The sequence below is a fragment of the Lagenorhynchus albirostris genome, chromosome 3 (genome assembly GCF_949774975.1).
Source record: "Lagenorhynchus albirostris chromosome 3, mLagAlb1.1, whole genome shotgun sequence".
NCBI lineage: Eukaryota > Metazoa > Chordata > Mammalia > Artiodactyla > Delphinidae > Lagenorhynchus > Lagenorhynchus albirostris.
Window position 1 is genome coordinate 158075505 of NC_083097.1, and position 13537 is coordinate 158089041.

Below are 13537 nucleotides of genomic sequence, written 5' to 3' on the forward strand. Positions count from 1 at the left end.
TATTGGCCAAACAAAAGCTGTTTTGGTCACATAGTGTGCGGTTCCCTTTAGAAGAAAGATCTAGAATAAGCAAATCTATAGAGACAGAGAGTGGATTCGCAGTTACCAGGGGCTGAGGGAGGAGGGGATGGGGAGTGAGTGCTGACGGGGATGGAGTTTCCTTTGTGGGGGATGGAAATATTCTGGAACTATATAGAGGTGATGGTTGCACAATACTGAGAATGTCCTAAATGCCTCTGAATTTTTCACTTTAAAATGGTTAATTTTTTACTATGTGAATTTCACCTCCATAAAAATTATGCACACATATATAATTAACGTTGGCGTATACGTGAAATATTAAGAACACTTTGCTGTACAGCAGAAATTAACACAACATTGTAAGTCAACTATACTTCAATAAAATAATTTTTTTTTAAAAAAGAGCAATACCGGGCTTCCCTGGTGGCGCAGTGGTTCAGAGTCCGCCTGCCGATGCAGGGGACACGGGATCGTGCCCCGGTCCGGGAGGATCCCACATGCCGCAGAGCGGCTGGGCCCGTGAGCCATGGCCGCTGAGCCTGCGCGTCCGGAGCATGTGCTCCGCAACGGGAGAGGCCACAACAGTGAGAGGCCCGCGTACCGCAAAAAAAAAAAAAGAGCAATACTATTGACATTTTCATACATATATTTTGTAAAAAGCCACAAGTCAGGATGTGCCAGCCCTTGATTTAGGCAAATAAAAACAGCTTCCAGGATCAGAGGGCCTCTTCTAGGAAAAGTTCTTTACACGGGGTGTCTCTTATCTTCATCAACAGGTGACAAGGCATTCTCATGCTCCTTCGATGGGACAGGAACAAAGGTTCAAAAAGAGAAGGCCCTTCATTCAAAGTTACTGAGATATAAGTGCCAGGGCCAGGATCTGACCTGGGGTTCTGGCTGAGCACCCCCATTCTGTTCATTGCTCACCACACTAAACAGACCTGCTGTGAGGATTAAATGAGAAAACACATACAACTCTTCAATGCAGGACCTGGCATACAGTAGGTGCTTTTAAAAAATGTATTTATTTATTTTTTGGCTGCCTTGTGTCTTCGTTGCTGTGCGGGCTTTCTCTAGTTGCGGCGAGCAGGGGCTACTCTTCGTACAGTAGGTGCTTCATAAATGTTCCTCCACCTCCCATGTCGCTGCATCAATGAGACTGAGATAGTCATGGTCTGGCTGGTGAGGAGATGATGAGGGGTCCCCATAGGAATCCATCGGTCATCAACCACGTGCAATTCTGCACCTTCCCTACATGCTCACTACTTAATTGTTCATAAACAGTAAGAAAATCTCAGAGACAGGGAGGCAAATTGGGAAGTGCCCTTTCTCATTGGACCTTGGCCACAAGCACAGCAGTAGCAAGGTGGTGACCTTCAGAAAAAAGCCCACTTGCAGGAGCACCCCTGCCTGCATCACTTCCCATCCTGGAGAAACACCGAGCTGCCAAACATCTTTGCAACATGGGGAGCTAAGTTTGGCAACACACTGCAAAGAACTTATGCAAACTTAAGCAGAAATACCCCGACTGCCCCAGCTGGGAGTCATCGTGCAGTTGCTGCTGTCATGCGACTGTAATTCCTCTAGAGCATTCACAATTAGTCTTGGAAGCTCAGCTGTATTTTAAGTGACGTGTTTTCTGTAGAATTCCTGAGTGCTTGCTCTTGGGAGCTGGGCCAAGTGCACACAATAGCTATTTGGGGCGGAACAGCTAGTAAAGGGAGAGATGGTCTAGACTCTAGAAGAAAAGTGGAAAGAAGTAAAGGATACTAGAAATGGCCAGGACCCGGTTAAAGGAGATTGTAAGCTCTCTGTGGGCAGAAACGGAGCTGTGTACTTTTTTACCTTCCTCTCCATGTCCAGCAGAACATGGAGAGGGAGCTCAACATTTATTTTTTGTTCAGGCTCAAGACCTCTGATTTGCAAGTTTCCTGGGTCCTTAAAGACAGCCTGACAAGAGATGGTAAATGTAAAGCTGCATGCATACTACTCCAACAAGGCTCCACCAGTGACAGACATCACCAATCAGTCATGGAGAGACATCACTAATCAATCACAGCACTCTTTTCCAGCATTGAGCCAGGATGTAATCTCAGAATCTGTGCGAACACAGCGCTCAAAACATTACCAATGGATTGGAGGGAAACTATCTGCCCCCTCAGGTTAGATTATTCATGTTGGGCTGTTAGGAGAGGATGGGAGACCTTGGGAAAGAGATGAGAATGAGGGCATCACCATCAAGAGGCATAAAGTTCCCAACTGGGAGAGGGGGGCTGGCAGGGCATGAACACAGAGTCAGTCCCTACCCTTTAGGAACTTAGCCATGACAGGGAGAAGGGTGCCCACGGCGTTCTTCAGCATCACCAGTTTGCTTACTGACCATGTAATCCTTGGACATGTGCCTTATTCTCCCCCGCTTAGCAGTGGGACAGGCTGCTTGGAAGCTTGGCCAAGAGTAAGTTGCCCAGCTTGAAAGAGGTAGCGCTGGGACTTGACTTCGAGTCCAGAGCTCTTTCTCCAATAGCATCATCACCTGAGACGTCACAAAGACACATACCCACACAGGTGGGTGCAGCCTGGACAGCAGGGAGACAGGACCACAGCCTGAGAGGTGCCATGCTCCGAACCCCTCTGTGCCAAGCCTCTCCCTCTGCCTGAGACCCTCTATCTGGCTCATTCATCCATGCCTATAATCAGGCAGTAAATACTCATATCTCACAATGAAACTGACGCTCAGAGAGGTTGTGTGATGTGCCTAAGGACACACAGCTAAAGTGGCAACTGAAGCCCACGTTCTTTACACTCATTCGTGGCTCTGTGTAACTGGTTACATTCCCCGGGTGCTCTGCTGGAGTGTCTCACGCTGCCCCGGGAGGTCCTTGGTGGGTGGCCAGCATCCTCACATCACGTTTGTTTCAACACCAGGTCCACAGCTGGGCCTGGGGGACACAGAGATGAATCAAGGGAGGCCCCTGCCTTTGAGGGGCTCCCTTTCTGAAGAGGGAACCAGGCAGGCAGGCAGAAGAGCTGGTTACCATGACGGTATGAGCTTCCTGGGGCTGCCGCCACAAAGTGACACAAACTCGGTGGCTTAAGATAACAGAAATGTATCCTCTTTAAGTTCTGGGGGCCAGAAGCCCGAAATTAAGGTGTCAATAGGGTTGGTTCCTTCTGATGAGGCTCCGAGGGAAAATCCGTCCCAGGCCTCCTTCCTGGCCTCTGGCAACCCCAGGCAATCTTTGGTGTTCCTTGGCTTATGGCAACAAAAGCTCCAATCTCTGTCCCCATCTTCACATGGCCTTCTCTACATTTGTATCTCTGTGTCCTTTCTCTTATAAGGACACTTATCATTGGATATAGGACCCATCCTAACCCAGGATGATCTCATTTTGATACCCCTAATTACATCTGCAAAGACCCTCTTTGCAATTAAAGTCACATTCACAGGTACCAGGAGTGAGGACATGGACATATCTTTTGGGGACACATTCAACTTACTACCACCCGTGGTGACAAAGAAGGTGCACAGGAGGCTGGTTGAGGAGGAGAGAGTGTAGACAATCCCACGGGAGCAGAGAGCCACCTGCAGAAGTTCCTCTGAAGAGCCGCAAGAGATGTAGCTATTCATTTGCTTGTTCATCCCTCTGGTGAACGTTTATTGAGCGCCTACTGTGTGCTGAACTGGGCTTGAAGAACATAATGGATCCAATATAGACCTGGCTCCCATCCTCCCTGTGATTCATACACTATTTGTGGTGGAGACAGAAGAAAAGCAAACGGGTAGATAAAAATAATGACCAATGGTGAAAAGTGCCGCAGAACAACAACAACAGAAAAGAGGGGGTGGAGGAAGGAACTATATGGCCTGGGGAAGGGTACTATTTGCGGGCCCGGTGGGTGGGGGTGGAGCCTGGAGAGCCCACATTTACACTGAAACGCACAGTCAGATGAGCTGAGGACACAGCCTTTTCAACAAAGTGTGCTGGAACCACTGGGTATCCACGTGCAACAAAACAAAACAAAACAAAAAACCAGCCAAACAACAACAACAAAATTAACTCAAAATGGATCATTCACTTCAATGTAAAATGCAAAACTGTAAATCTTCTAGATGACAACATAGGGGAAAATCGAGATGACCTTGGGTTTGGCACTGACTTTTTAGATACGAGACCAAGAGCACAGTCTGTGAAAGGAAAAACTGATAAGCTGGGCTTCATTAAAATGAAAAACTTCTGTTCTGCAAAAGGCACCGTTAAGAGAATCAAAAGACAAGCCACAGACTGGGAGAAAATCTTTGCAAAACACCTACCAGGTAAAGGACTCGTGTCCAAAATATACAAAGGATTCTTAAAGTCCAATAAGAAAATAAAAAACCCAGTTAAAAACTGGGCCAAAGATCTGAACAGACCCCTCACCAAAGAAAATATACAGATGGCAAACAAGCATATGAAAAGGGGCTCCACATCAGATATCATCAGGGGATTGCAAATTAAAACAACAATGAGATACCACCAAACACCTATTAGAATGGCTGAAATATAAAAAACCAACACCACTAAATGCTGATGAGGATGTGGAGCAACAGGAACTCTCATTCGTTCATCGCTGGTGGTACAGCTACTTTGGAAGACAGTTTGGTGGTCTCTTACTAAGCTAAACAGAGTCTTATCCTACATTCCATCAATTGTGTTCCTAGGTATTTATCCAATTAATTTGAAAACTTATGTCCAGGCAAAAACCTGCCCATGAATGTTTATAGCAGCCATATTCAATGCCTATTCAATAGCAACTCGATGGCCCCAAACCGGGAGCAACCAAGATGTCCTTCAATAGTTGAATGGACAAACTGTGGTACATCCATACCATGGAATATTATTCACTGATAAAAAGAAATGAGCTATCAAGCCACCAAAAGACATGGAGGACTCTTAAATGCATACTGCTAAGTGAAAGAAGACTCTGAAAAAGCTACATATGGTGTGGTTCCAGCCCTATGACATTCTGCAAAAGGTAAAACTACGGAACCTAACCAGGACTTAGAAGGGAGGGAGGGAGGGATTTTTAGGGCAGTGAAAACAGTTCTATATGATAGTTCTATATAGTTCTATATGATGTAACAGCAGATACCTGTCACTATGCATTTGTTGAAACCCACAGAATGTCCAACACAAAGAGTGAACCCTAAAGTAAACTGTGGGCTTGAGTTAATAGTAATGTATCGACATTGGCTGGATAATAACGTATCAATATGTAACAAAGGTATCACGCTAAAGCAAGACGTTAATAATAGGGGAAACTGTGCCTTGGGAGGGGATATATGGGAACTCTTTGTACTTTCTGATCATTTTTTTCTGTAAACCTGATGCTGCTCTATAAAAATAAAGTTCATTAGTTTGGGGGGGAGGGAGCGGGAGATAAGCCTGAGCCAAGCTAGTGGAAAGTGAGAGGACTGAACGCTTGGTGGAAGGCACAGCAAGTACAAAGCCTGGAGGGAGGAATGTGCTTGGTGTGTTCCAGAACTGGCAAGGAAACAGAATAGGAAGGGACGGGGATGGGCTGGAGAGAGCGGCAGGAGCTAGCTGAGGCCGAGGGGAGGCCCCAGGCGCCATTGGAGCAGAGGTCCGCAACTGACTGAGAATTATACAGCCTGGGAAACAAATTTGATTCCCTTCCACTTCCCCTCGTTCTCATTCAGGGACACTGAGGCCCAGAGAACGGAATGGCAGTGAGCAAAGCTCATCTAACCAGCCCTTGAGTGAGCTCACAGGATATCGTCAACATTTCCACCAAAGAGAAAGCACCCGCGTGACCCTCGTGATATCCCTTTGGGGTAAGGTACTATTATATTCTGCATTTCTCAAGATTAGGAAGTGAGCCCAGAGAGGCAGAGCCACTTGCTCAAGGTCACACAGAGAGTGGTCAGCGGCCGAGGCTGACTCTCAACCATCACAGTGGCAGCCACAGGAAGCATCTTGGAGCTCAAGTTGAAATCTCCAGCAGCCCGGGAAAGCTGCAGAGGGGATCCCTGCACTACTACCACCCCAGCAACTGTGCTTGGGACTGAAGCACCTCTGGGTGCCCCACACCTGGCAAATAGGGCTTATCAACAAGTGTTTGCCTAACCCACAATCTGATGAATCACGATGAGACGGCACACCTCTGAGGCTCCTTCCAGCTGGGAGGGTCCAGGACTGTGGACCCCAGAGTGGTCTCTTGGTGCCTCTGTGATGGCAAGGCGACCCCCTGCAGTGTCCCTGGGCTGCGGGGGTCCAGATGCTGTCAGTGACAAAACCCTCCTGGCCCCCAGGGAAGGCTTCCAGGTCAGGAGCTGCCTGCACCCCTTACCACCTGGCCGTGGGACTGTGGCTGACCATGGACACCTCCAGGCCTGAACATGGGTTCTGGGATCAAGAGACCAGGGCTGGATACTGGCTCCAGGTTACACCATGAGATGCTCTCCCTCTGATACCCACTTGGCTCCCCTTTTCCCTAGGTCTTGATTCACACATCTCCTCCTGGGAGATGGGTTCAAAATTCCACCATCCTCTTTCTCCCCTCTCACACACACTCACTACCCATCTCCCTCCCCTGCCTTCCCCAATATAGTTGTTTATTTCACTTCTCCGCCCGCATCCCCCACTACAGTGAAAGCCCCAAGGGTAAGGGGATTTGTCTGCCTGTTGGCAAACGTGTTCCCAGTGCCCACACAAGGGCAGCACACAGTAACAGCAGGAGTTAACAGTCCGTTCCTGGCAGGCCCCATGCCTGGTGTGGGGCATCTGGTGGCGGGGGGAGGGTGGGGTGGCGGGTGTTTACATGCTCACAGGGATGGCTTGTTCCCTGTGGCCCCTCTGGTGCTGGGTCTGTGTTGTTAGATTCGTTGTCCTGAGTCTCCTCGCTTACGTGAGTCAGTAAAGGCACCAGGCCTGCTGGCAGCTGTAGGACCTCAAGCGTCTCCCAGCACCTCCTGAGCCTCAGTTTCCCCGCCCTGAAGGGCTTCCTTGAGGGAGAGCGTCTCAAAGACTTAACATTTCTTGCTGTCATCATGCAAGGCTTTTGACAGAGTGGTGGGCATAACAGTGGATCAGGCTTGGTGGGTTCGCAGAAAATGAGGAGCTGAGTCCGCGGAAAGCCACTCTGAGCTCGCGGGACCCAGTTAACCGCATCCACCTAGGATTCTGTGGACCCCTCTGTAGCTGCGGGGGCCCATCTCCCCATCCATCAGGGATCCCTGCAGGCCCCGGATGCCGCCCCCGCTCCAGGTCCTCCCTGTGCTCCCGCAGGCGGGAGCCCACGGGGTGCCCCGGGGATCCCTGAGCGTCACGCTGCTGTTGTGGAGCGTGTGTTGACGCCGTCGCCGGGGAGACAGGCGGGGGCGGGCCCGGGCCGGGGGCGTCGCCTAGCTGCGCACGATGGGCCGAGCCGGCCGCTCAGGGCCCTGGCGGCCTCAGTGGCCACTGCCGCCGCCGCCCGCCGGCTTATATACCGCGGCTAAATTTAGGCTGCGCCCGGAGCTCGTCCCCATCCGGGACGCGTTTCCGCCGCCGCCGCCTTGGCCCGGCCCCCGCGCGCGCCGCGCCTATAAGGCTTGGGCGGGCCCGGCCGCTGCCCGCAGAGTCGTCCCCACCCGCCCGCGTCCCGACCAGCCCGGCTCCGGGCAGCCACTCACCGGTGTCCCGAATCCGCGTCAGCCCCGGGTCCCAGCCATGGCGCTGAGCGAGCCCATCCTACCGTCCTTCTCCACTTTCGCCAGCCCGTGCCGGGAGCGCGGCCTGCAGGAGGTGAGGGCGGCAGGGACCGCGGGCGGCGGGGGCGGCTGGCTCAGGGTAGTAGAACGTGGGCTGCGGGGTAGTAGAACGCAGGCGGCAGGGACAGCGGGCTTAGGGTAGTAGAACGCAGGCAGCGGGCAGCGATCCCCGGCCCCACCGCGCGCTCACGCCCGCGCCTATCGCTCTGTCACCCGCAGCGCTGGCCGCGCGCAGAGCCCGAGGCAGGCGGCACGGACGACGACCTCAACAGCGTGCTGGACTTCATCCTGTCCATGGGGCTGGACGGCCTGGGCGCTGAGTCCGCCCCGGAGCCGCCGCCGCCGCCCCCGCCGCCTGCGTTCTACTACACTGAGCCCGGCGCCCCTCCTCCCTACGGCGCCCCCGCGGGCGGTTTGGTGTCCGAGCTACTGCGGCCCGAGCTGGACGTGCCGCCGGGGCCAGCGCTGCACGGTCGCTTCCTGCTGGCGCCGCCGGGCCGCCTGGTGAAAGCCGAACCCCCCGAGGCAGACGGCGGCGGCGGCTACGGCTGCGCGCCGGGCCTGGCCCGCGGACCTCGGGGCCTCAAGCGCGAGGGTGCCCCGGGCCCGGCAGCTGCGTGCATGCGAGGTCCCGGGGGCCGCCCCCCGCCACCGCCCGACACGCCACCGCTCAGCCCAGACGGCCCCGCGCGCCTCCCCGCGCCCGGCGCGCGCGCCCCCTTCCCGCCTCCCTTCGGTGGCCCCGGCTTCGGCGCGCCCGGGCCCGGCCTGCATTACGCGCCGCCCGCGCCCGCGGCCTTCGGCCTCTTCGACGACGCGGCCGCCGCCGCCGCAGCTCTGGGCTTGGCGCCGCCAGCCGCCCGAGGTCTCCTCACGCCGCCCGCGTCTCCGCTGGAGCTGCTGGAGGCCAAGCCCAAGCGCGGCCGGCGGTCCTGGCCGCGCAAACGCACCGCCACGCACACCTGCAGTTACGCGGGCTGCGGCAAGACCTATACCAAGAGCTCTCACCTCAAGGCGCACCTGCGCACGCATACAGGTGGGCAGCGAGCACGGGCTGGGGACCAATGCGGGGGGAGCTGGAGGAAGGGCGTGCTTAGGAGCCCCCCCAGAGGGCGTGGCCCAGAGGTTGGGGAGGGGGCAAGGTCTTAGCCCCCTGGGGCTTGGCTGGGGGCGTGGCACCGGACCCTGGGGACGGGGCGCGCGCTTAGGACCCTCCTGGGAATGTGACTCGGTACTTTGGGCAGGCATGCACACTTACGAAACCTAGGGGGATGCTATGTCTCAGACTGTCGGGGGGGGGGAAGGTGCAAGCTTAGGAGCCCCCCGGGGGCGTGGCTGAAAGACACTGCAGAGCGGACTGTGCGCGCTTAGGACCCCTGGGGAGTGAGGATCAGGAGACCCGGGAATGGGAGATAACGTGCCTAGGATCCCTAGAGGTTCAAAACATAGCGGGGCGCCCTTCAGAGAGCTGGTTAGGGGTAGGTTGTGCGCGCCCGAGTAGCCACTAATCAGGGTGGGTGTCTGTGAGTATCAGAGCCACAGGCGGGAGGGAAACTAAGGCCGGCTCTCGCCCCCTCCCTGCAGGCGAAAAGCCCTATCACTGCAACTGGGACGGCTGCGGCTGGAAGTTTGCGCGATCCGACGAACTCACGCGCCACTACCGCAAGCACACGGGCCACCGGCCCTTCCAGTGCCACCTGTGCGACCGTGCCTTCTCACGCTCGGACCACCTGGCTCTGCACATGAAGCGGCACATGTAGCCTGGACCCCCCGCCCACCCGCGCGCGGCCGTGGCGGGTCCCACGCGCCGGGCACGGCCCCCTTCCAAACTGTGACTGGTATTTATTGGGCCCAGAGGACCGGGCCGGGCACAGCGTGGCCACCGAGGGGGCTCCCCCCACGACGACGACGGCGACGCCCGGCCCCCATCAGAGACTGAAGGCCCGGTGGGAGAAGACCACAATCCTCCTTGACGAGTTTTGTTTTCAAAATGGTGCAATAATTAAGTGTCGTCTTCCCCCCTGCCGGGTCTACACTAGAGGATCGAGGCTTGATGCCTCGTGAAAAATACAGCCTTAATTTGTACTGTGCAACGTTTTTTATAATATTGTACATAATGACTGTGACAGATATTGTATTACTGTAAATAGGAAGACAGGTGGGCATTTTGACTGCCTGGTTCATTTTTATAAGATTTTGCTGTTTTTTAATTAAAAAAAAAGTTTTGCATCTTTTGAAAAAAATCACAGCACTGGTCTGGCTGCTTGGAAGCTGGGGGCTTGGAACACTTGGGAGGGGCTGGGGGGAACGGGCAGCTTTGATGGAGGGCAGCCTGGCAGAGGCAGGGTGAAGTGGGTCCTGCCCTGGCCAGCGTCTGGGGTTGCCAGCTGCAGCCCCCAGCTGCCAGGAACCTGTGGGTTTTTCTATAAATTTAAACACTGCCTTTTAGGACTGAGGGAGAGTTATTTTAAGGTTGTTCCCTGAGCCATAAATTGCCTCTTTTTCCCCAGAGCTGGAGAAACTGCTGGTCACACTGACGTGGCCTCCCCTGGGCTGAAAAAAGCCTTACCTCCTTTTGGAAGCTTCTGAGGTTTTAGCCAAACTTCTGTAGTGTGCAGACTTTTTTTTTTTTTTTTTTTCCTTCAGAAGGGGCAAAATGCTGAGTTTCTGACCTGTTTTGCCTTTCACTAGTCTTGCCTTTTAGCAGAATTTTTTGTTTTTTATTTTTAAGATGAGTTCCCCATCCTGTTAGAAAAAAATGAAATCCACGTTTGAGGGTCATGGATGGTGAGTACGCTTTTCCAGTTGAGCAGAGGCCCAGAGAGGTAGCTATGGAACAGTGGTGTCAGGGTGCCAGCCTGATCTGGCTGCCTCCCAGGGGTCCCTGAATCCCACTAGAGAGATTTCTGCAACAACCCACCTGTTGCTGGTGGTGGAGGGTTATAAGACCCTCCCCTGCAGCTGCCCTTGTGTGAAGGAGTCACATCAGAGCCCCAGCCTTGCTGGCTGGAGGCGGCCACTCCAGAAATGTACCTCGTGAGCAAGGGAGGACCCCTGTACAGCACCCTGAAAACCTCAGTCAGGCGAGGAGGTGCCTCTCCCTGGCAGGTTCCCCCTCCTCTTCCCCCTTCTGGGGGCCCTGGGTGGGTAACCATGGCCACTAACAATTGCATAAGTTCTTTCCAGAAAGTGAAAATAGCTTGTAAGCAGCGCTTGTTTTAAAACACTCTTGCCCTATTGCAACAGAGGCTGGGATTTCCTCCCTTCCTCCCTCTCTTCATCCTTCCTCCCCACCCCCTACCCCTGACAGCAGCCCTGGAAACAGCTGAGAGCGTTTGGTAATCCACAAAAAGCAGAAATGGGAGATGACAATCTGATGCATCTTTCTCGAGTAAAGAGCCTGGGCCCACTTCCGCTGGCGATGGGGTGTGTGAGTGTGCGTGCGTGTGAGCCTCTGTACCCTCTCTCTGCAGCTTTTGCAAAAAACGATTCCAGAGCAGAGCACTGGCCCCCTCAATCCGTGGAAACGCCCCTCTTTGCTCAGAGCTGGTTTCAGAGGCAGTAGGAGTAGAAGACTCGCAAGAGATTTTAACTAATTTTTTGGTACGGTCCTCCGGTCTTTCTCGTTGAGTTTTTAAACGCACGGGTAAAGCCATGTTTCTGGCTTGCTCGAAAACACCTCCCAGAGGCCTCTGAATCCAATGAGAGGCCACTTGTAAGGGGACTGAAGCTGCTGAGTTTCTGTTTCCTGAGAGCCTCCAACTGATACAATAGAAAGTGTCAGGCTCCTACGCAGCAGTGCGTTTCAGCAAGACACGTTTCAGCAAGACACGGGGCCGGCAAAGAGCTGGCTTGCACTGATTAATGCAGAAACACTCCCTCATCGTTTTCTCTGCCCCTTTCTGAAACCCAAATGTTGACTTCCTTCAAATAGCTTCTGGATGGGTGGTTCCCAGCCAGTTGCAACCCAGTCTTGAGATATTTGGGGTTTTCACAACTGGGGGATGCTGCTAGCATCTAGTGGGCGGGAGCCAGGGATGCTGCAGAAACATCGTAGAAGGCACAAGGTAGCCCCCTCCACAGAGAACCATTCGGTCCCAGTGCCGTTAGTGCCGCGGCTGAAACACCTGCTCGAGTTCCTAAAAGATCATCATCATTCATCCCTTTCACTAGCAAGGAGGGGGCGCCATCCCAGGAAGCAAGTTTCCATGACAGATGCCACCCAGAGAAAAGTATGAATAAAACCTCACTGCTGGGCCCTGTCCCCATCCCTGTGACAAGACACAGAACACTATTCCTTCCTGGTGTCCACTTGAGAAAATATAAAATATCAAAGAAAAAAAAATTTTTTTGCCCTGCATTCTACAACCCAATTTTCGTCAAAGTTTTTTGGAGGAAGGGGTTTCTGGTCAGTGGTTGAATTGTTTTTGCATGGCTGTGACTCTCACTGTATCCTCTTTTTTTTTCCAGGAAAAGTTATAACCATTTTTCCGTATATTTTCCTCCACAATATGTTTTTATTATTTTAAATGGCTGCATAATATAACATTTGGACGTGCCAGAAGTTGCTTATGCAAACAAGCGCTGGGCATCTGTATGTACACACTGGGCCACATTTCAGATTGTCCCCCAGGGTTGGAAAGGATGACAGTTTTGGAGGACTTTGGGCATTGCCAAAATGCTCTCCCAAGAGTGACTCCAGTGATGGGGGAAGGATACAGGAGCTGTTTTTCTACTAGGAGTTTCCTGTATGTCAGGGAGCCCCAGGCATCCTAGAATGATGTGGTGTGAAGTGGGGGGAGGGAGAGCCTTCAGAGGGTCAGGTGAGTCCCAGCACATGCCTGACTCAGCACCTACCCCTTCAGCAAAGCTGAGCTAGCACCCAGGCTTAGCCACACCCTGGGGAGTTTCAAGGCAGCAAGCCAGAGATGAATGGCTCTCAAAGGCACCAGCACCAGGTGTCTCTGATAGCCTGGACCCACGCTGAGCTGGTGTGTGACAAGCACAGGGGTTTCTCAACCCCATGATCATCAACATCGGGGCTGGATCATCCCCGGTGGTAGACGCTGCCCCGTGCACTGTAGGACGTTAGCAGCATCCCTGGCCTCCACCCGCTCGATACCAGCAGCACCTACGCCCCCGAGTTGTGACAACCAAAAATATCTCCAGACACTGCCAGTGTCCCCTGAAAGCAGGTTCACTCCAGTTTGAGAACCACTGGGTTAGGGAGTTCTGTGGACACGTGAGACGCTTTGCATCTGTTAACTATCTGACCTGAGGTGCTAGGATGCTGCACGTATTTAAATACAGAAACTGAGTGGGAGGGAGAGAAGAGGTAACACACACACTGAGGGATCAGCCTGGTTTATACCATCTAACCCATCGGGAATTTCTTCTGGTGTGCAGTGTGAGCTACGAAGCTACATAAATTTTTTTCCAAATAATTCATACAGGGTTTCTCAATCTCGACACTGCTGACATCTGAGGCCGCATCCTTCTTTACTCTGGGGGACTGTCCTGCACATTGTAGGGTGTTCAGCAGCATTTCTGGTCTCGACCCAGGAGATGCCAGTAGCACCCCCAGCCCTGCAGTCCTGCAGTTGTGACAACAAAAATGTCTCCAAGTGTCCCCTGGAGGGGGAGGGTGCAGAATCGCCCACAGTGAGTACCACTGCTTAGGCAAAACCATTCTTTCCCATGGAAGCCCTCAGCTCTGCCTTGCGGGCCTGTTTCCTCGGCTGGGAGGTGAGGGTGGTGCTGCGGGGA

At 53.4% G+C, this 13537-nt stretch overlaps 1 protein-coding gene across 1 annotated transcript; it reads left to right on the plus strand.

The window, feature by feature from the left end:
• Positions 1 to 7618: 7618 nt before the first annotated feature.
• On the plus strand, positions 7619 to 10019 carry KLF2 (KLF transcription factor 2). The gene is made up of 3 exons (XM_060144607.1): positions 7619 to 7805; positions 7991 to 8807; positions 9356 to 10019. Exons 1-3 carry the CDS (start codon positions 7731 to 7733, stop codon positions 9529 to 9531), a joined length of 1068 nt encoding a protein of 355 aa, XP_060000590.1. The 5' UTR covers positions 7619 to 7730; the 3' UTR covers positions 9532 to 10019.
• The last annotated feature ends 3518 nt before the right edge of the window (positions 10020 to 13537 follow it).

What these genes read in the sequence shown, in the direction of transcription:
- KLF2 (XM_060144607.1), top strand. Translation starts at nt 7,731, where the DNA reads ATGGCGCTGAGCGAGCCCATCCTACCGTCCTTCTCCACTTTCGCCAGC. An exon ending in GGGAGCGCGGCCTGCAGGAG is followed by an intron (nt 7,806 to 7,990) that starts GTGAGGGCGGCA and finishes TGTCACCCGCAG; the next exon opens with CGCTGGCCGCGCGCAGAGCC. An exon ending in GCACCTGCGCACGCATACAG is followed by an intron (nt 8,808 to 9,355) that starts GTGGGCAGCGAG and finishes CCCTCCCTGCAG; the next exon opens with GCGAAAAGCCCTATCACTGC.